The sequence below is a fragment of the Gobio gobio genome (assembly GCF_949357685.1).
Source record: "Gobio gobio genome assembly, chromosome: 3".
In the NCBI taxonomy this organism is placed as follows: domain Eukaryota; kingdom Metazoa; phylum Chordata; class Actinopteri; order Cypriniformes; family Gobionidae; genus Gobio; species Gobio gobio.
The window spans coordinates 14,520,247-14,540,432 of NC_137099.1; the positions used below are offsets into that span (position 1 = coordinate 14,520,247).

The 20,186-nt window shown below is 38.3% G+C and overlaps 1 protein-coding gene across 1 annotated transcript in view; it reads left to right on the forward strand.

Annotated features, from left to right (window-relative positions):
- Nucleotides 1–16,782, forward strand: part of dachb (dachshund b) — a 57,841-nt gene extending 41,059 nt beyond the window's left edge. The window contains exons 4-12 of the mRNA XM_079813511.1: nt 3,275–3,394; nt 8,824–8,993; nt 9,405–9,546; nt 10,785–10,856; nt 11,722–11,852; nt 11,938–12,085; nt 12,182–12,307; nt 12,386–12,451; nt 14,939–16,782. Coding sequence (XP_079669637.1) covers nt 3,275–3,394; nt 8,824–8,993; nt 9,405–9,546; nt 10,785–10,856; nt 11,722–11,852; nt 11,938–12,085; nt 12,182–12,307; nt 12,386–12,451; nt 14,939–14,976 — 1,013 coding nt within the window. The 3' untranslated portion in view covers nt 14,977–16,782. The remainder of the gene's footprint in view (nt 1–3,274; nt 3,395–8,823; nt 8,994–9,404; nt 9,547–10,784; nt 10,857–11,721; nt 11,853–11,937; nt 12,086–12,181; nt 12,308–12,385; nt 12,452–14,938) is intronic.
- The last annotated feature ends 3,404 nt before the right edge of the window (nt 16,783–20,186 follow it).

The following is a 20,186-nucleotide window of genomic DNA, read 5'->3' on the forward strand; positions in this document are numbered from 1 at the left end:
ATCGATTATCAAAGTAGTTGTCGATTACAGTTTTTGCCCATTGCTAATGAGGCAGGTGCAGATTAACGACAGAAGGATGAATTTGGTGAAGAAGAGCGAGAGCTTTGTGTTGATGATGACAGGGTGCAGACAGCGATCGCTTGCGATTGCATTTAGAATGTAAACTTTTGATGAATTTATGAGAAATCTACAGACGCAAACAGGAAGTAAAACTCCCATTGATTTTTCTCCATAAGGATTTAGATTATCAGCCATAATGTCTAAAACATCTGAGGTAGACTGACCACGAGTTGTGAAACGAAAGTTTCTGCTTCTGTAGCTAGAGGTCTGTAAGAAAAACTACACTACCCACAGCCCTAGCTTAACAGCGACGCCTCTGATTGGTCCAACTCGCTGTTATTACCATAGAAACGTTTACTGTACCCGCTAACGGCTGTAGCGATAACAATAACTAGCTAGCTGACTAGCAAAGGGAGCTTGTTGTCACAAACTTTCAGTGAAACTTTCAGTTCCAGAGAATGCATATAATTACATCCAGTTATTTATCTGTTAATAATGTATCCTGAATTTTACTTGTAGGCCTACATTGGCTAATGGGAAAAGGAAGAGGTGACTTGTTGAGTCAGTGGCATGAATCTAACCGTGAACCAAATTAACCCCAAAAACATAAAGTTTAGTACTGTTTTCCCGAGCTCACTCACTTTGGGCTTGTAGCCGAGCCCGTTTGCTGGCATTAGGAGGAGGGCTGCTGTCTTGACGGCGCTAAAAAAATTGCCGGATATCTATGTTTGAATCTTGGTTGCGTGTCGTTCATGAATGATTTGTTCATTTTGAACGAATCTTTAATATGACTCGGGACTACCGAGTTGTCTCAGAGAGTGATTCGTTAATTTTGTGTTGACCGCGTGTGCGCATTACGCAACATATGGGTTCTGATCATAGACCGTAAAAAAATTAAATTCTGATTCTGAATCGACAGGTGAGATCCGAGTCTTTTGTTCTTCATGTCCGTCCCATAGACGGAAAGAGAAAAGATTCGTTCATTTTGCTGAACGAGACTCAAAGATCAGAGTCAGTAAAATGATCCGAACTTCCCACTACTCACACTGACAGTTGCAGCGCAATATGAAAGACTTCGTCTAATTGTACAACAAACAACCAATGAAAATGAACAATATGAAACTAAAACGACATAAGCTTAATTTAAAATGGCTTAGGAACTGTAGGCTATTTAGAGGTGGATAAACTCAATTTAGAGGTGGATAAACGCACTTTGGAGGTGGGTAAACGCTATTTCCGAATTTTGAGAGGTGCGTAAACGGCGTTTACGTGCGTTTAGCCTCCACTACATCCCTGATCATGTTGTTAAGTACTCCGTTTACAACACCGGCAAAGATAGTTTACTCTCCATCATCATCTTCTTCTTCTTCCAGCGTGCGTGCAGTTGAGTTCTGTTGACAACTATGCGTCGCACCGTTGCTCTGATTGGTTGTTGGTCTATCCAATTGAGTGCAGAGGCATTCCTGTTTCGGTTGAAACACGCCCCATAATCACAGCCCAATGGAGCAGTATCAGACTCATATTCTGACTAGAATTGAGTTGATGTCGTGCGCCAGTTTGGGTTGTAGTAATGGCGGCGGAGAAAAATGTGAGCGAAGCCATTCATCCGTTGTGGCACCGCTGCCGAATATCCAGAAGTTAAAGCCAGAGCAAGAACAATCTTTGCTGAGTTTTGTTGGTGGCCATGATGTTGTGGCCCTCCTCCCCACGGGGTTCAGGAAAAGTTTGATTTTCCAGCTCACTCCGTTAGTGGTGAAGGAGTTGGCTGAAGCCCTATTCGGACGGTAATTGTTTCTCGTGGGGTCGGAAGGTATTGTCATCATTTACAGGGGCTAGTCAGTGATTTTATTGCCGTCCGTCTCCCACCACCCGCGTACCTACTGTTTTAGACAAACACCAAGGTCGTGTGGTAATTTAATTGCTGTCCGAATCCACATCTCTGAGTTTTCAAGAATATATCACTTCAAAATTCACTATTTATATCCTTTTTGACCCCTGCAGAGCACCGTGCGGTTGCGCTTCGCTGTAATTTGGATGCATTTCTAGACTTGTATTTCTTTAAATGCTGGCAAGTATTTACAAGAGCAATATATTTCATCACCGCTCAAAAAATAAAAGGAAGAAAAGCACGTAAACATTTGAATTGGGCCGTTATTTACGGCAGCATTTATTCTTATGACATTTTATTTACAGCATTCAATCATGTGACGGACCACGTGAGCAGCGCGTTCCCGATCACAAAACTCTCCCCTCCTCCGTGAATAAATCACAATCTGAATGCAGGAGTTTTAGGTTTTATCACTGAGGTGGCACACTCTGCACATTTATTTTTACGGACTTCCATGTGAGAAACCGAGGCGAACGGCGCATGACATACGTCACGACCAAACGTTAGCGATTGGTTATGGCAGATCCAGACTGGCTCTTGGCAGATCCAATAGTTTTAAACTTCAACAGAGTACCCGCCTACAAGGAAGTAAACGCTTGTCAATGGAGAGTGGCCAGCCTCTCTGTACAAATGAAATGTACGAGAGTCTGGTAAGACCAGGCTACTGTAGTTGTACCACCTGACATGGAAAGTGTCCCAACCTACCCATACTTGAAATTAGCAGGTTTTAACCAGTATGTGAGCGAGATCTACAAACCTTTTCACTCTTCCACAAGAATCAGTTGGAGTCTTGTGGATGATGCATTATCATGTTTACTGTTATTACCTCAATTCATAATAAAAGAGTCATGTTTGCAGTTGTGCCACCCTGACATTTGAGAATAAACACATTGCTGGACAAAAGTTTTTCAATTATCTCAACAGCTTTAAAACAACTGATATTTATATAAATGTGTTTATATGAAATGTTTCAAACCTAAAATGATGCCATAGTATTTAGTTGTTAATTATTTATTATTAAGACACCATTTTAAATAGTTTTCCTAGTCTGTTCATTTGTTCTGACAATTGCGCCACCTGACATTTTTGGGGGTTTAAGATAACAAAACATAAAAGAATATGTATTATTTAAATGTACTAAAATGTATTCAAACTAAATAGGTTTTATAGAATAAAGTGATTTATCTCATGAATTTATCAAATTATTTTAAAAAGACACACTGTAATGCACTTCGACACAGAAATATGCATGTCATGACCCATTTATATTTATTGTGGATTGGACTATTTCTTTTCACTATTTCATACTCTTTTATAATTAAACAGGATGCAGTGCTTTGTCCTGGGAGAGAGAGAAACATTCATCACCTGCTTCAGAGAAAACACAGCACAGCTTGAACAACTCTCAGCTCAACTCTCTCCAACACACCCATCTACTGGCCAACAGTGAGTATTAACCATTCACTTGCACACCCTGATGTGTTTAAAGGGATCATTCTACCCAAAACAAAAATTCTGTCAGTATTTCTCTCAGCCTCATGTCGTTCCAAACCTGCATGACTTTCTATTTTCAATTAATGGGGACCGGACCTTTCAAGCTTAAAATTACATGTGAAGGCCAAATGTGGTAACCCATACTCTGCACTAACTTGGAGAGGACAAATTCACACATATTAGGAGCAGTGAGTAGTGAACACACACACAATGCAAACCGTGGACACACACCCGGAGCAGTAGGCAGCCATTTCGCTGTGGCACCCAGGGAGATTGGGGGTTAGGTGCCTTGCTCAAGGGCAACTCAGTCACTTCCTGCTGGTATTGAGAATCAAACCCGCAACCTTCAGGTTTACCAGTCTGACTCTCAAACATTAGGCCACGACTACCCCTTCAAAATGATGCAAAAGCATTAGGGCTACACGATATTGGGAAAAACTGACATTGCTTTATATTGTTTTTCTGCGATTATCTATATTGTGATATGAAGCCAAATTCACCATATGACTTGAATAGCTCTTTTGGAAAGAATAAATCATTCTAGAATGATTGGGATGATTTTGTTGGGAAGTGAATCTACATAGAAAATAATAAACAAATTTCAAGCATAGCTATATACAATAGAACAAAGATGCAAATGAAATAAACATTGCTTTATGTTTTTCAGGTCAAAGTCTAAATTGAATAATCAAATGTAAAATAACACTGCATAGTCTTAACTGTATAAATTAAATATAATTAATCCTTGTTCCAGCTACAAAAGGGATTTTCTCTTTATATTTTGTTGTTTGATTAAAGCTGGGTTCACACTGTATGACTTTGGCCACGATTTGGCCGTCTGAGACAAATTTAGAGAATTCTAAAAGATTCCTCTCATCCTGGGCCAAAATCTGAAGTCTTTGATCGCTAGTTTGACATGTTCGGCGACAGCCAAATAATGACCATTGCGATTCAAATTTTACCTCCAGCAAAATTCTGGCAGTGTCAGAAGATTTGATGCACAATCCTGCGGTGTGGCTTGTCCTACGACAACCGTCAAATCAAAAGCCAATAGGAGTGCCGAACCTTAGGACGTAATTAGTGAGACAACAACAAACCACCACTTACTCCACACAGACACACACTTGTTTTTTTCCCCCCCTTTATTTTCTTTTCAAGAGAAGCCATGATCAAAATTAACACTAGAGACTTTTTGTTTGCTATCCACCATTTCTATTCCTCATGTAAATGCAGCTCACAGTCACTGAACGTGTCACGGATTGATTATGTAAAACTCTGGATGAGTCGTCTTGCGTGCGTCTGTTTTTAATGCGCCTTGGCTGCCGTACAGTCTGACATTAATGACAACTGAGATCTCACAGTGTGACATGGCTTACAGTGAGGATCATGTTCGTACAGTCCGACAAGCAACAGTCATAAAGGACTATTATAAATTGTACAGTGTGCAACCGGCTTAACATTAATGACACAGACTGCAGCAGGAGTATTAGGCTGCTGTCAATTTTATGCAAAATTCACTTTTACATGGAGTTTGAACATGAATGTGTAGGCAGTGTGTGTACACAACCATCTTATAATGGTAAAAATCCATCCACTCTTTTTTTTTAAATCCCTATAAATCATACACAGATTTTATGGGGACTCAGAACAAGCCATGTGCAGATTCTAGCTTTTGAGATGTCACGTATGCTTAGGCCCTGCCCACGACTGCTGACGAACTCTATTCTGCTGACAAACTCTCCTCTAACCCTATTAGCATAGACCCGCCCACAGTGAGCTGTGAGCCATGTTTATCTCCTCGCCAGAGCATTTAACAGCAGCATTCAAGTTAGAAATGTATTCTTATTAAAGCTACTAAGTTATTTAATCAAGAGCAGTGAGTGATTTTCTGTTTTTATTTTGTTGTTTGATTCATATTAACAGCATATATAGCAGTAGGTACTGTATATTATGCTGCTTTCACTTTATTACACAGATATAATATATACAGTGAGAAAAATAAGTATTTGAACACCCTGCTATTTTGCAAGTTCTCCCACTTAGAAATCATGGAAGGGTCTGAAATTGTTATCGTAGGTGCATGTCCACTGTGAGAGACATAATCTAAAAAAAAAAAATCCAGAAATCACAATGTATGATTTTTTTTAACTATTTATTTGTATGATACAGCTGCAAATAAGTATTTGAACACCTGAGAAAATCAATGTTAATATTTGGTACAGTAGCCTTTGTTTGCAATTACAGAGGTCAAACGTTTCCTGTAGTTTTTCACCAGGTTTGCACACACTGCTGGAGGGATTTAGGCCAACTCCTCCACACAGATCTTCCCTAGATCAGTCAGGTTTCTGGCCTGTCGCTGAGAAACACGGAGTTTGAGCTCCCTCCAAAGATTCTCTATTGGGTTTAGGTCTGGAGACTGGCTAGGCCACGCCAGAACCTTGATATGCTTCTTACAGAGCCACTTCTTGGTTATCCTGGCTATGTGCTTCGGGTCATTGTCATGTTGGAAGACCCAGCCTCGACCCATCTTCAATGCTCTAACTGAGGGAAGGAGGTTGTTCCCCAAAATCTCGCAATACATGGCCCCGATCATCCTCTCCTTAATACAGTGCAGTCACCCTGTCCCATGTGCAGAAAAACACCCCCAAAGCATGATGCTACCACCCCCATGCTTCACAGTAGGGATGGTGTTCTTGGGATGGTACTCATTATTCTTCTTCCTCCAAACAAGTTTAGTGGAATTATGACCAAAAAGTTCTATTTTGGTCTCATCTGACCACATGACTTTCTCCCATGACTCCTCTGGATCATCCAAATGGTCATTGGCAAACTTAAGACGGGCCTGGACATGTGCTGGTTTAAACAGGGAAACCTTCCGTGCCATGATTTCAAACCATGACGTCTAAGTGTATTACCAACAGTAACCTTGGAAACGGTGGTCCCAGCTCTTTTCAGGTCATTGACCAGCTCCTCCTGTGTAGTTCTGGGCTGATTTCTCACCTTTCTTAGGATCATTGAGACCCCACGAGGTGAGATCTTGCATGGAGCCCCAGTCCGAGGGAGATTGACAGTCATGTTTAGCTTCTTCCATTTTCTAATGATTGCTCCAACAGTGGACCTTTTTTCACCAAGCTGCTTGGCAATTTCCCCGTAGCCCTTTCCAGCCTTGTGGATGTGTACAATTTTGTCTCTAGTGTCTTTGGACAGCTCTTTGGTCTTGGCCATGTTAGTTGTTGGATTCTTACGGATTGTATGGGGTGGACAGGTGTCTTTATGCAGCTAACGACCTCAAACAGGTGCATCTAATTTAGGATAATAAATGGAGTGGAGGTGGACATTTTAAAGGCAGACTAACAGGTCTTTGAGGGTCAGAATTCTAGCTGATAGACAGGTGTTCAAATACTTATTTGCAGCTGTATCATACAAATAAATAGTTAAAAAATCATACATTGTGATTTTTTTTTTAGATTATGTCACTCACAGTGGACATGCACCTACGGTGACAATTTCAGACCCCTCCATGATTTCTAAGTGGGAGAACTTGCAAAATAGCAGGGTGTTAAAATACTTATTTTCCTCTCTGTATCTTTACTTGCTGTTTACTTTCAAGACATAACTGACTGTGTTTATGTGAACTTTGTGTGTTTTTGACATAACCTTGTGTGTATTTGACAGTTTTAAGTGCGAAGGAGAACTCACGGGACACGCCGTCTAACATCCAGCTCTCTGTGTGTGTGTTTCAGATGTGTGTGCTCTGAAAACCATATATCAGAAGATTAGACTGATATGGCTTTAAAACGCATGCTGATAATAAACTTTCATGATGATGAAGAACTGCAATGTCATGTGAGCGTGACCATGATAGAGATGATAATCAAAACCAAACAGATGTTTTGTTAGTTTTTGGCAGAGTATCGGAGACACGAGCTGTAAAGGCCCCGGCCTCTTCTGGAAAGCAGGGCGGGGAGCAGCAGCTCATTTGCATTTAAAGAAACATGCACGAAAACAGCATGTTTTTCCTTCCACTCAAAAATGGGCATTTACAGCATGGTGTAATAAATGATCTGTGGCGTATTTTAAGCTGAAACTTTACAGACACATTCTGGGGACACCTGAGACTTATATTACATCTTGTAAAAAGTTGCATAATAGGTCCACTTTAAAGGAACACTCATTTTCCAACTCCCCTAGAGTTAAACAGTTGAGTTTTACAGTTTTCGAATCCATTCAGCCGATCTCTGGGTCTGGCGGTAGCTTAGCATAGAACATTGAATCTGATTGGACCGTTAGCATCTTGCTCAAAAATGACCAAAGAGTTTCGATATTTTCTTATTTAAAACTTGACTTATTATCCTGCGTAATAATCAAGGAACTTTGCTGCTATAACATGGGTGCCAACAGGCGCAATAATCTACACAGAGCTTGAAAATAGTCCCCGGCACGCTCTCTGTGCAAGCAGGTTGTCACATCGGTTATGTTGACAGAAGTTAGCCTATTTTCAGGCGCTCCGTAATTTCATTACGGCGCTGCACCATTGGTACGGCAGCAAAGTTCCTTGATTATTACACAGGAATGAGAGTATAGTTCTTAGCCATATCGGCCTAGAAAATCACAACTTTTCATTTTCCGTCGGTCTTAGTACACGATGTAACTACAGAAGAGTCAAGTTTTAAATAGGAAAAATATAGAAACTCTTTGGTCATTTTTGAGCGAGGTACTAACGGTCTAATTAGATTCAATGATCTATGCTAAGCTGTGCTAAAAGTGCTACCGCCAGACCCGGAGATCAACTGAATGTATTCGAAAACGTTCAAACTCTAAGTTTAACTCTAGGGGAGTTGGAAAATGAGCCTATTTTCAAAAAAAGTGGAGTGTTCCTTTAAGACCGAATGCACATATCCAATATAACTATACGCATTTAAAAAAATATATATATATATGTTTACGTAAGCCATAAACGACGGATACTTGCTGAGACAGGCACAAATAGATCAGAAAGAGAATTGAGTTCACTGCTTCGAATTGAGTTCTCTTTCGTGTCATCTGGCTTGAATGTTTAAACTGACAGGACTGACAACATATGCAAATAATAAACTTTCGCTCTATGATGGTTAAACTTTGCAGTTAATCCGAGAATCACAACCTTGGTGCCTGGTCTGTACAGACCAACTACAATCCGGAAACTTGACATCGCACATCCTGCGATTTGGCTATAATTGCGTTATCGATGCTAAACGATATATCATGCAGCCCTAAAAAGCATCATAAAAGTTGTCCAAATGACTAAACTCCAAGTCTAATCTGTAGGCATTCAACAGATTTGTGTGATAAACGGACTTAAATTGAAGTAGTTATTTCCTGATTCTTTCTTCTTCGCATAGGACTGGACCTGCCCTTCATGATGATGCCCCATCCCCTGCTTCCTGTTGGACTTCCTCCCGCCTCTGTTGCCATGGCTATGAACCAGATGAACCACCTTAATACAATTGCCAACATGGTTGCCAGTGCACAGGTGCACAGCCCCGTCTCCAGGCCGACATCTGCCATCAAGGTAGGACATGCTGTACACACTAGACACTAAAACACACACTCAAATACTCCAAGAGCTCTTTTGCTGCAAGGTCATCAGGGATTGTTCACACTTTTCTCGCTTGAGTTTATTTATTTTGAGTCACTTAAAGCAATTTGCTGGTCCATTTGGTCTAAAGGTGTCCAAGCTGCTTTCAGGACTTGTGTCGTGTTGTAAAAAAACAGCTTGACTATTAAAGTTGCTTCACCACAAAGCTGTATCTGGAAAAAAGTTAAATTTTTATCGCAAATCATGTATGATGATATGAACCTCAAGCCAATCTGACTCTCTGTTGAATTTCAGACAAACTGGGCCGATGAGGATGTGTTGTCATGTGGGGAGAGTTTATATGGGTGTTACAGGACTGAACTTTTTTTATTATTATTATTTCAGCAAGAGTGTTTTGAAGAGAGTCCCTCTTTGACACCATCTATTGAGAGGATTGTTCCTCAGAAAACTGAGCCCTCACCTCAACAAAGCAGTTCAGTTCCCAGCAGCCCCACACATCCTTACACACACTCTCCTCAAAAAACAGGTGAGTTTACAAATTCAAGGGCTGTCAAACGAATGAATCATATGCTGAGTAATGAATTTAATTTATTGTAATTAATCAAACTAACTATACATCAATATCTGCTGAGTAAATCCCTCAAATGCACAAACACTACCGTTCAAAAGTTTGGGGTGAATAAAGAAATGCATGCTTTTATTCAGCAAGTATGCATTAAATTGATCAAGTGAGAGTAAATACATTTATACATGTAACAAAAGTCTTATATTTCAAATAAATGCTGTTCTTTTGAACTTTCTATTCATCAAAGGATCTTGAAAAATTATAAAAAATGTTTCCTGAGCACCAAATTTACATATTAGAATGATTTCTGAAGGATCATGTGACACTGAATACTGGAGTAATGTGCTGAATATCCAGTCACAGGAATACATTACAATTTAAAATATATTAAAATAGAAAATGGTTATTTTAAATTGTAATATTATTTCACAATACTACTGTTTTTACTGTATTTTTGATCAAATAAATGGGAGCCTTGATGAGCATAAGAGACTCAAAAATATTAAAAAATATTACTGACCCCCAAACATTTTAATAATAGTGTAACTATCAAAGACGTTGTTGTGCCATATGAGTAAACCATTAAATAGACATTACATAGGCAATTAGAAACCATCATGGCAAAATGTTTGTTTTATTTCAATATAATTAAACATAAGCCTATCACTGGCCTACAGACCACTTAGTAAGCACATAGCAACATGCTAAAAAACAATCAGAACTGTATAGAAGCTTACTAAAAAAATCACTCCATATACTGTAGCAACTGCATGGCAATATGATAAACCACTCAGGACACCTTAGCAAATGCATATCAATGCCTTGAGCTGGCAACCATCAACAACACCCTAGCATAGCATAGTATGTATACAGTATATAAAATTTTTCCCCCAGATGTAGTTTCTGAATGTCAGTGGATTTATGGAGACCCAGTTATGTTAGCATCTTCATCTTGAAGTGTGATATTACTGTTGTTTCATAATATCTTGCGTATAGCGTCCATAGTAAACAACATTATATGATTTACATTGAGGGGAAAAAAGCTGTTACTGTAAACTAATCAACCAGCCTTGCAATGATTCTGGTGCATTGACACAATAACAGCACAAAGCAATATGTGTTTGTAATAGTCTGTGCTACTCTGAAACTTCTTGTTTCATTTATCTACTGTCTTTTTGTATCTCTTTCTCTCTCTGCAGCATATGACGTTCATGATGAACAAAGGGAGACAGACTCGGCTCTGCATATGAACAGACTTTCCAACGACAGGGGTGCATTTTCTCAACATAAGCAAAATTTCATTCAAAATAACACAATTTCATATAACATAACATTACATAAAAGCCTCTGACCTCCTCTGCTCTCATTATAGTTCAATTATTACAGAGCTTTTATATTGCGTTTAGTTGGGTGATGTAATGGCATATTGTTGGTTGTAATGGGATATTCTAGGTTCTATACACAAGTAATCTCAAAATAATTAAAATAATATGCTCATGCCTTATACTACATATCATCCTGTACTAGAAAATATATAAAAAGCATAAACCGTCAAACATACACTAGGAACATGTGACACTGAAGACTGGAGTAATGTTGCTGAAAATTCGGCTTTGCCATCACAGAAATAAATGACATTTTAAAAATATATTCAAAGAGAAAACGGTTATATAATATTTCAGAATATTGCAGTTTTTACTGTATTTTTAATTAAATAAATGCAGCCTTGCTGAGCATAAGAGACTTCTATTAAAAACATTTTAAAAATCTTACTGACCAAACCTTTTCAGTTTTTTCAGTCAGTTTTTATTATTATTATTTGAAATATGTCTATATAGTTTTTATACATTTTTATTATTTTAGTACACCAATTTGACTAAATTAAAATGAGAAATTTTTCTTTGGCAACTAGCTGAAATAAAATAAGTTTAAGATTTTATTTTCCTTTGTATTTATTCATTTTATTTACCGTTTATTTTATTTCAAGTAATGGAAATATATATATTTTATGGTTTTAGTTGTAGTTAACCTTTCTGAGGCTGAGTAAATGATGACAGTATTTAAATAAATGACTAAACTATTCCTTTATCAGTCAGTTGATCAGATTAATTAATTTCTTTGTTTTTTATTTTGCAGTTGAGCAGAATACAGTGAAGCCAACAATATTTGAGAAGGTCCCAGCTCAGACGTTCCCCTCGGGCTTCCCTGCTTCCCTCCTTTTCACAGACGGCCTCTCCTCCGTGGAGACGCTGCTCACTAATGTCCAGGTACGGCCATGAAGGAATACATACACGGAGAGACACACATACCATACAGTGTTCAACATCAATAACATTTGGACGTGTGTTTCAGGGTCTGCTAAAGGTGGCTTTGGAGAACGCCCGTCTGCAGGAGAAACAGCTTCAGCAGGAGAGGCGAGAGCTCAAGATGGAGCTGTACAGAGAGAGAGAGATGAGAGAGAGTCTAGAGAGACAGCTCACCTCTGAGTTACGCAGTCGAGGTAAAGTAGATATATTGGAACTTTGAAAAAACAGAGATCAACCAGTCCCATTCGATGTTTACACATGGAACTTTTCTCTTCTCTTTTCTCATCCAGCCACCATTCAGAGACGTCTGAAGAAGGAGAAGAAGGCAAAGAGGAGGTTACAGGAGGCGCTGGAATATGAGTCCAAGCGCAGAGGGCAAATCGAGCAGGCCTTACAGCAGGCCACCTCATCACACGGTGAGACACACTCACTGACTTTCATTCAGGCTGAGTCTTTCAGCAGGCTTTGTCAGCTGTCGCTGTCTGTTAACACAGATCCAATCAGTTTGGACATGGAGACGGAGAGCTGCAGAAGCCCGGAGGACAACTGCTTGTTACAAGGTACTGAATTGAACTGGCCCCTTTTCATATGCATGTCTTATTGCAAAAAAAAACATATTTTAATAGTATATTAAAACGTCTTTTAATGTTCTAATGCTCACCAAGGTTGCATTTATTTGATAAAAATTTGAGTAAAAACGGTGATATTATGAAATATTATTATAATTTAGAATAACTGTTTTCTATTTTATTATGTTTTAACATTTAATTTATTCGTGTGATGCAAAGCTGAATTTTCAGCATCATTACTCCAGTCTTCAGTGTCACATGATCCTTCAGAAATTACTTGGTGCTCAAGAAAAATATTTTTACTATCAATGTTGAAAACTGTAATATTTTTGTGGAAACCATGATACATTTTTTTCCCTGGATTATTTCATGAATAGAAAATTCAAAAGAACAGCATTTTATATTAAAACAGTATTAACTTCTTTTCAAAAAAACTTTTGAACAGTGATGTATAGTATATATTAATGATAAATATGATCATTCTGTATACACTTTGAAAATTTTAATTTTTCCTTGTACAAACACGTGATTATCAATACACACTCCTGTATACCGTGTGTATTTATACGGACGTGCACATTTTCAGCTGTGGCTTATTCAGATTTGTTGTTTTGACCTTACTTCCCCTTCCCATCAGTCTTTCTCAGCAACACCGTGTGTCACTCGCCCGTGTCCTCCAAACAGATGAGATCATCGGCTCCCTCTGTCTCAGAGCGAAACCATTAGCAAATAAACACATAGATGAATCAAAAGACTGGGGACTAATTGCAAGTTTCCTGTGTAAGCAAAGCCTCACTGCATGAATATTCCAGCGCCGCCCTTCCACCCATTTATCTGTTACTGCAGCTGGCCGTTCTCGTTCTCTCCCCCTCCGTGAGACAGCTAAAGCTACATGATAAATTACTTGAATTACACCTCTTGTTAATTTTATTAAAATGGCTCCCTAATGCCGAGAAAATCTGCTACATGTTGGCACAGCACTGGACTGGAAGAGGTGTTCATTTACTCTCTAATGTCTGTTACATGATGTGCAAAATTTGTCTATTTTAGAGTAAAAGGGGATTTGAAATTGTGTATAGTATTTTAGAAATACAAATAAATATTTAATTTTTGTTAATTACATTTTTTGCTATTTTTATTTCTTATATTTGAATTCTGTAGTGTTTTAAGCATGTTGGTCAAACATTAGGCCCACCTTAAATTAACTTAAATAAACATAAGGTGAAAAAAAGATATCAACTATATGACCCCAAAATAATAATTAAAAAAACATGCACTGTTCAAAAGGATAGGTTCAGTAAGATTTTTTTTCTGCTCACAAAGGCTGTATTTATTTGATGGTAAATACAGTAAAAACAGTAATATTGTGAAATATCACAATTTTAAGTAATATTTATTTTAATATATTTTAAAAGCAAAGCTGAATTTTCAGCATCATTACTCCAGTCTTCAGTGTCACATGATCCTTCAGAAATCATTCTAATATGTTGATTTAGTGCAAGAAACATTTCTTATTATTATCAATGTTGAAAATGTGCTGCTTAATATTGTTGTGGTAACAAGGATAATTTGTTTTCAGGATTCTTTAATACATAAAAAGTTCAAAAGAACTGGATTTATAAAAAATAAAAAAAGTAAAATTATAAGTGTCTTTACTCTCACTTTTGATTAATTTAAAGGGTTAGTTTACCCAAAAATGAAAATTAGCCCATGATTTACTCACCCTCAAGTCATCCTAGGTGTATGACATTCTTCTTTCAGACGAATACAATCGGAGTTATATTAAAAATGTCCAGGCTCTTCCAAGCTCTATAATGGCAGTGAATTGTTGGGTCATTTTTGGGTCATTTTTGAAGTCCATAAAAGTACATCTATCCACCATATAACTGCTCCACACGGCTCCGGGGGGTTAATAAAGGCCTTCTGAAGCAAAGTGGTGCGTGTGTGTAAGAAAAATATCCATATTTAAAACTTTGTAGACTAAAATAACTAACTTCTGGTGGTCAGTGGTAGCAAGTCGACTTACGGTGAAAGAGTAACCCTTGACCCTTGAACCCTTGACGAACGCAGAAGCGCAGAGGATAGAGCAAAACAAAACACCGGTCATGAATTAGAATCTAAAACGAGAATTTTTAAAGAGAAATTGCTGAGGATTTCGATACAAGAGAAGAGGGGCTTGAGTTTGTTGCCCAGCACAATCCTCGAGGGGTAAGGCTAAGGGGTTACTCTTTTAGTCGAAATTTCTTTGAAAAACAAAGTTTAACAAGAGAAGTTTAGCACTATTAAACATTTAAATAATCGTTGCATAATATTGAAAAAAACAGTCGGCAACCGCTTTTGGTGGTTTCAGTCTCTCCCCATTCAAGTGCATAAGAAGAACATAGAAAGTATCATTTATTTCCCAGACTGCTGTAATGTACAAGTTAAACCTTTGCTTTAGTACTCTCAAACCTTCCTCTTATTGTCTCTTTTTTACAGAAAGCAGAACATACACAAAAAATCCAATAATGTACTAAGACGAGGTGAACTCCCAACGAGAGGCCGAGGATGTTCTCCACATCATGGATCATCCCTAAACACAAAAAACAATCAACATCCCGAATGCAGTTTCCAATGAAGAGAGGACAAGGTTTTACACAATGAGCTATGTTGGAGATCTTCTCTTTGACCCAACCGGTTGCTCCATCCACTCTTATTTCCAACCTCACAACATTCCAGATTCCTCAACTGTTGTTTTATCTACATACATTGTGCTTAATTCCCTGTTTTAAGCTCTGTGGAGACGGTTGATGTCCTGTTGCTTGTTTTGAAGCAGTGACATTATCCCTTCAGGACAGTGACCTTCAGTCTAATGCCCTCAGGGATGGGCTGTTGAAAATGTAAAAAAAAATGAGGGAAAGAGAAGGAAAAGAGATGCATCTGGCTTGTTTCATTCTTGTTGAAAGACTCTGAAGTTACTGGAATGTTACATTTTGTTGCTTTTCTCTCGTTTGTCCATCTTCATTTTCTTTCTTCAGTCCATCTATCTCTCTTTGTAGGTCAGTTTAGCTTCTTGATACTGTTTAAAATGTTCACCTGCTCTGTGCTAGTTTTCTTGTTATTTTATTGGCTTTCAGTCAGAAGGAAACACTACTGAATGTGTTTGTTCTTTATTTTGAATCTTTCCTAATGAGAAATACAGTATTACCGCCACGCCATTCATTGAAACGTTTCAAAATTCTCCCTGAATGTTTCGCCCTTCATATGATATGAAAGCCTTTGGTTCGTTGAAACCTGTGGTTCCCAAGCATTTGCAGAGATTTGATTCACTAACCATTTTAGCATAGGCTAAAACTAGACACTATGACCGCAGAGGATATTTGGCATTTCCCCCAACATACAAGTCTTTATTTAGTCTGAGAGATACTTAAAGAGGAAAACAGACTTCCCGCAGAACAGACGTTCCCTGCTGGTGTTGTCAGGATGAGCCTTGAGCCATCATTCCTATAGGCATTCAAATGATGTCTTGAAAGGTGTAGATCGATGTCCGTCACTGCTTTGTGCACCAGAAAGAACCGACGACACAAATAAACAATGCGATGCTCATGTCACCGGTGTCACCTTGTCGTCAATAGCGTTCCTCATGAAGCAAAAGCCATCAAACAGTCCTATTGATTCAAGTCATGCAAATGAGACCCCATTAGTGCCATTATTGACACACATCAAAGTCCTCATTAACATTCAGTTTGTGGTCTTCTCATTACTGGCATTTCAGACAAGCTAAAGTATGTGTCCTGTACTCGAGTCTAAAAGGACCCTTGAACGGCAATTTCCTTTTCCAAACAAGGATATCATGATTCAAAGTACAGTACTGTAAACGTGGAATTGTAATATTTTTCTTTTGCATACTTTAGGAATATCACCCGAGACCATAAATCTGCGGGGACCATAAATAGATTTGAAAACAATTTACTCTGATTCAGAATTGCTCTCTAAAAATGGGAGATGACCATTTGGGAACGTGGGAAATGTTCGGTTTAAAAACGACAGCTAGCAAAAGATAGGGGCGGAAGATAAACATATGTGTTTAGATACAGAAATGGCATCTGTTTTGCAATGATTGTTTTGTGAGAAATATATCAGTACTGTTAACTTAAACAGGACTGTTGCATTTATTTGTGTATTCGGTCCATTTTTTTAGCATCCTGGATAATGTGTTATTTTAGTGATACACAAGTTTTTGAGTCCCTGTGTAAAAGGAAACTGCATACAGGATGTTGTGTGATCACTGACCGAGTAGGCTGGAAACAAAAAAATAAACAAAATGAAACCAAGTATGAAGAACATGATCCAATACACTGAAGAAAAATGGCTTGAAACAGTTTTCACTCAGAAATTGCTAGTAAATTTGGCAAGTAACATTGAATTAAACGTGAAAATTTGAATTAGTAGCATTGTCTTGTAAAGCAGCAAACCAATACATCAATTTATGTCATGGCCTTCATTATTTTCTTTAAAACTGTGAAGCCATGGGCCGTTTTTCAGCTCCCTCGAGCCAGAGAAACAGAAAAGTGTCTGATATGTCATATTATTCCCAGGATGCATTGAGGGTGGCTGCTGTTTTCTCAGGGTGGTGCAACTATGACTATAGATAGTCAGAGGCACTGATTGAATGATTTGCCCATAATACTCCAAACAGAAACATGAGTTTATTTTGTTACTCATGAAAAAGGAGGCCCAGACATTTGTTTTATTGCGATATGAAGAAGCTTGTTGTCTCCAGTGAGTTATAGAACCATTTCATGCACCACAGCCTTCAAATAAAGATACACATTGTGAAGAAAGCACTTAAATAAGACATGAAAAAATGTTTGTTTAACTAGATTACCCATATTAGGGCACACTGGGATGGAAAGGGAGGAAACGCTTCGAAAGGAAATTATTAAATTGAGATTAAGTCATTGAACCCATGAACAACTTTTCTCTTGACTTCGAAAGATAACAGAGGATGTTTTTCCTCATCTAAAGTGACCAAAGTTTTAACTTCCACCATATAGAAGAAGGAGAATGTTTCTTTAAATGAATGACTGTTAATACAAGGAAAAATCATTTATATATTTATAGACCTACACTATGTTCCAAATGTTTGAGAGATTTAATATTTGCACAATGTCTCATGCTCACCAAGGCTGCATTTACTAAACAAAAATACAGTGAATTTTATTCACATGATCCTTCAAAATCATTCTTATATGCCGATTTGCAGCTTGAGTGACGCTTTTTTATTATTATCAATGTTGAAATATTGTGCCGCTTAATAATTTTGTGAAAACTGATATATTTTTTAGTGACTTTACTGTTCCATTTGATCAGTTTGATGCATCATGCTGAATATAAGTATTGAATTCTTTAAAAAAATAAATCAAATAGTTATACAGTACATACCTATATATATATATATATATATACATATACAGTGGGGCAAAAAAGTATTTAGTCAGCCACCAATTGTGCAAGTTCTCCCACTTAAAAAAGATGAGAGAGGCCTGTAATTTTCATCATATGTACACTTCAACTATGAGAGACAGAATGAGAAAAAAAATCCAGAAAATAACATTGTCTGAATTTTATTTAATTTTTTTGCAAATTATGGTGGAAAATAAGTATTTGGTCACCTACTAAAAAGCAAGATTTCTGGCTCTCACAGACCTGTAACTTCTTCTTTAAGAGGCTTCTCTGTCCTCCACTCGTTACCTGTAATAATGGCACCTGTTTGAACTCGTCCACAACCTCAAACAGTCCGACTCCAAACTCCACTATGGCCAAGACCAAAGAGCTGTCAACAAAAATTGTAGACCTGCACCAGGCTGGGAAGACTGACTCTGCAATAGGTAAGCAGCTTGGTGTGAAGAAATCAACTGTGGGAGCAATTATTAGAAAATGGAAGACATACAGGACCACTAATAATCTCCCTCGATCTGGGGCTCCACGCAAGATCTCACCCTGTGGGGTCAAAATGATCACAAGAACGGTGAGCAAAAATCCCAGAACCACACAGGGGGACCTAGTGAATGACCTGCAGAGAGCTGGCACCAAAGTAACAAAGGCTACCATCAGTAAAACCCTACGCCGCCAGGGACTCAAATCATGCAGTGCCAGACGTGTCCCCCTGCTTAAGCCAGTACATTTCCGGGCCCGTCTTAAGTTTGCTAGAGAGCATTTGGATGATCCAGAAGAGGATTAGGAGATGTCATATGGTCAGATGAAACCAAAATAGAACTTTTTGGTAAAAACTCAACTTGTCGTGTTTGGAGGAGAAAGAATGCTGAGTTGCATCCAAAGAACACCAAACCTACTGTGAAGCATGGGGGTGGAAACATCATGCTTTGGGGCTGTTTTTCTGCAAAGGGACCAGGATGACCAGGATGATCTGTGTAAAGGAAAGAATGAATGGGGCCATTTATTGTGAGATTTTGAGCAAAAACCTCCTTCCATCAGCAAGGGCATTGAAGATTTCAAAAGTTTTTGAAGATGAAACGGGGCTGGGTCTTTCAGCATGACAATGATCCCAAACACACCACCCGGGCAACGAAGGAGTGGCTTTGTAAGAAGCATTTCAAGGTCCTGGAGTGGTCTAGCCAGTCTCCAGGTCTCAACCCCATAGAAAATCTTTGGAGGGAGTTGAAAATCTGTGTTGCCCAGCGACAGCCCCAAAACATCACTCCTCTAGAGGAGATCTGCATGGAGGAATGGGCCAAACTACCAGCAACAGTGTGTAAAAACCTTGTGGAGACTTACAGAAAACGTTTGACCTCTGTCATTCCCAACAAAGGGTATAAAGCAAAGTATTGAGATGAACTTTTGTAATTGACCAAATACTAGTTTTCCACCATAATTTGCAAATAAAATCTTTAAAAATCAGACAATGTACAAAATGTTTTTTTTCTCATTCTGTCTCTCATAGTTTCTCAAAATTACAGGCCTCTCTCATCTTTTTAAGTGGGAGAACTTGCACAATTGGTGGCTGACTAAATACTTTTTTGTCCCACTGTATATTATAAACATCTAATAATCTTCACTCCACCAACAGGGTGAAATAGGGTTTAAAAAAACAGGCCAAATTCTTTAAAATGAAATGTTAATTGCAATGGGTAACCCAGAAACCATGCAGGGACATATGATTTTATATGGTCAATGACTGAAAAAAAGAAAGAAAGAAAAAATCAAAGGCCCACAGAAGAGATATTCATATTCTTTCTCACACATACTGTCTCTGGTGTAATATACCAGGTGATTGCAATGTAAAAGATCAATATTTCAATTTCAGACAGCATTTTTATTCTTAGAGATTACAGAACAATCAAATACTCGATTTTCTCCATCTGCCGAAGGAAGACTCTCCCGGCCTTACTGATAGCAAAATGAAAAGGTTTTAGCCTGGGTGCAAGGTGTTTGTTTTTGTGAATTATTCATTGAGATGTGTTTGTGCAAGTGAATAGCCATTTGCTCCAATACTGAAGGGCAAATAATACAGATTGCTCAAACATAACAGAAGAGGAATTTGACATTGAGAAGTGGAAATGCGGACAAAGCCTTCAGGGTCACCTACTGATAAACAGTCCTCGTGACGGACGGAGCGACAATGTAGCCTAGCTTGTTTATTACACAACATTTCTTATGTCTTTGATAGACTTGTTTGCCCACATAAATTAAGAAAAGAACGGGGGAACGTTACTGGATATCAAAT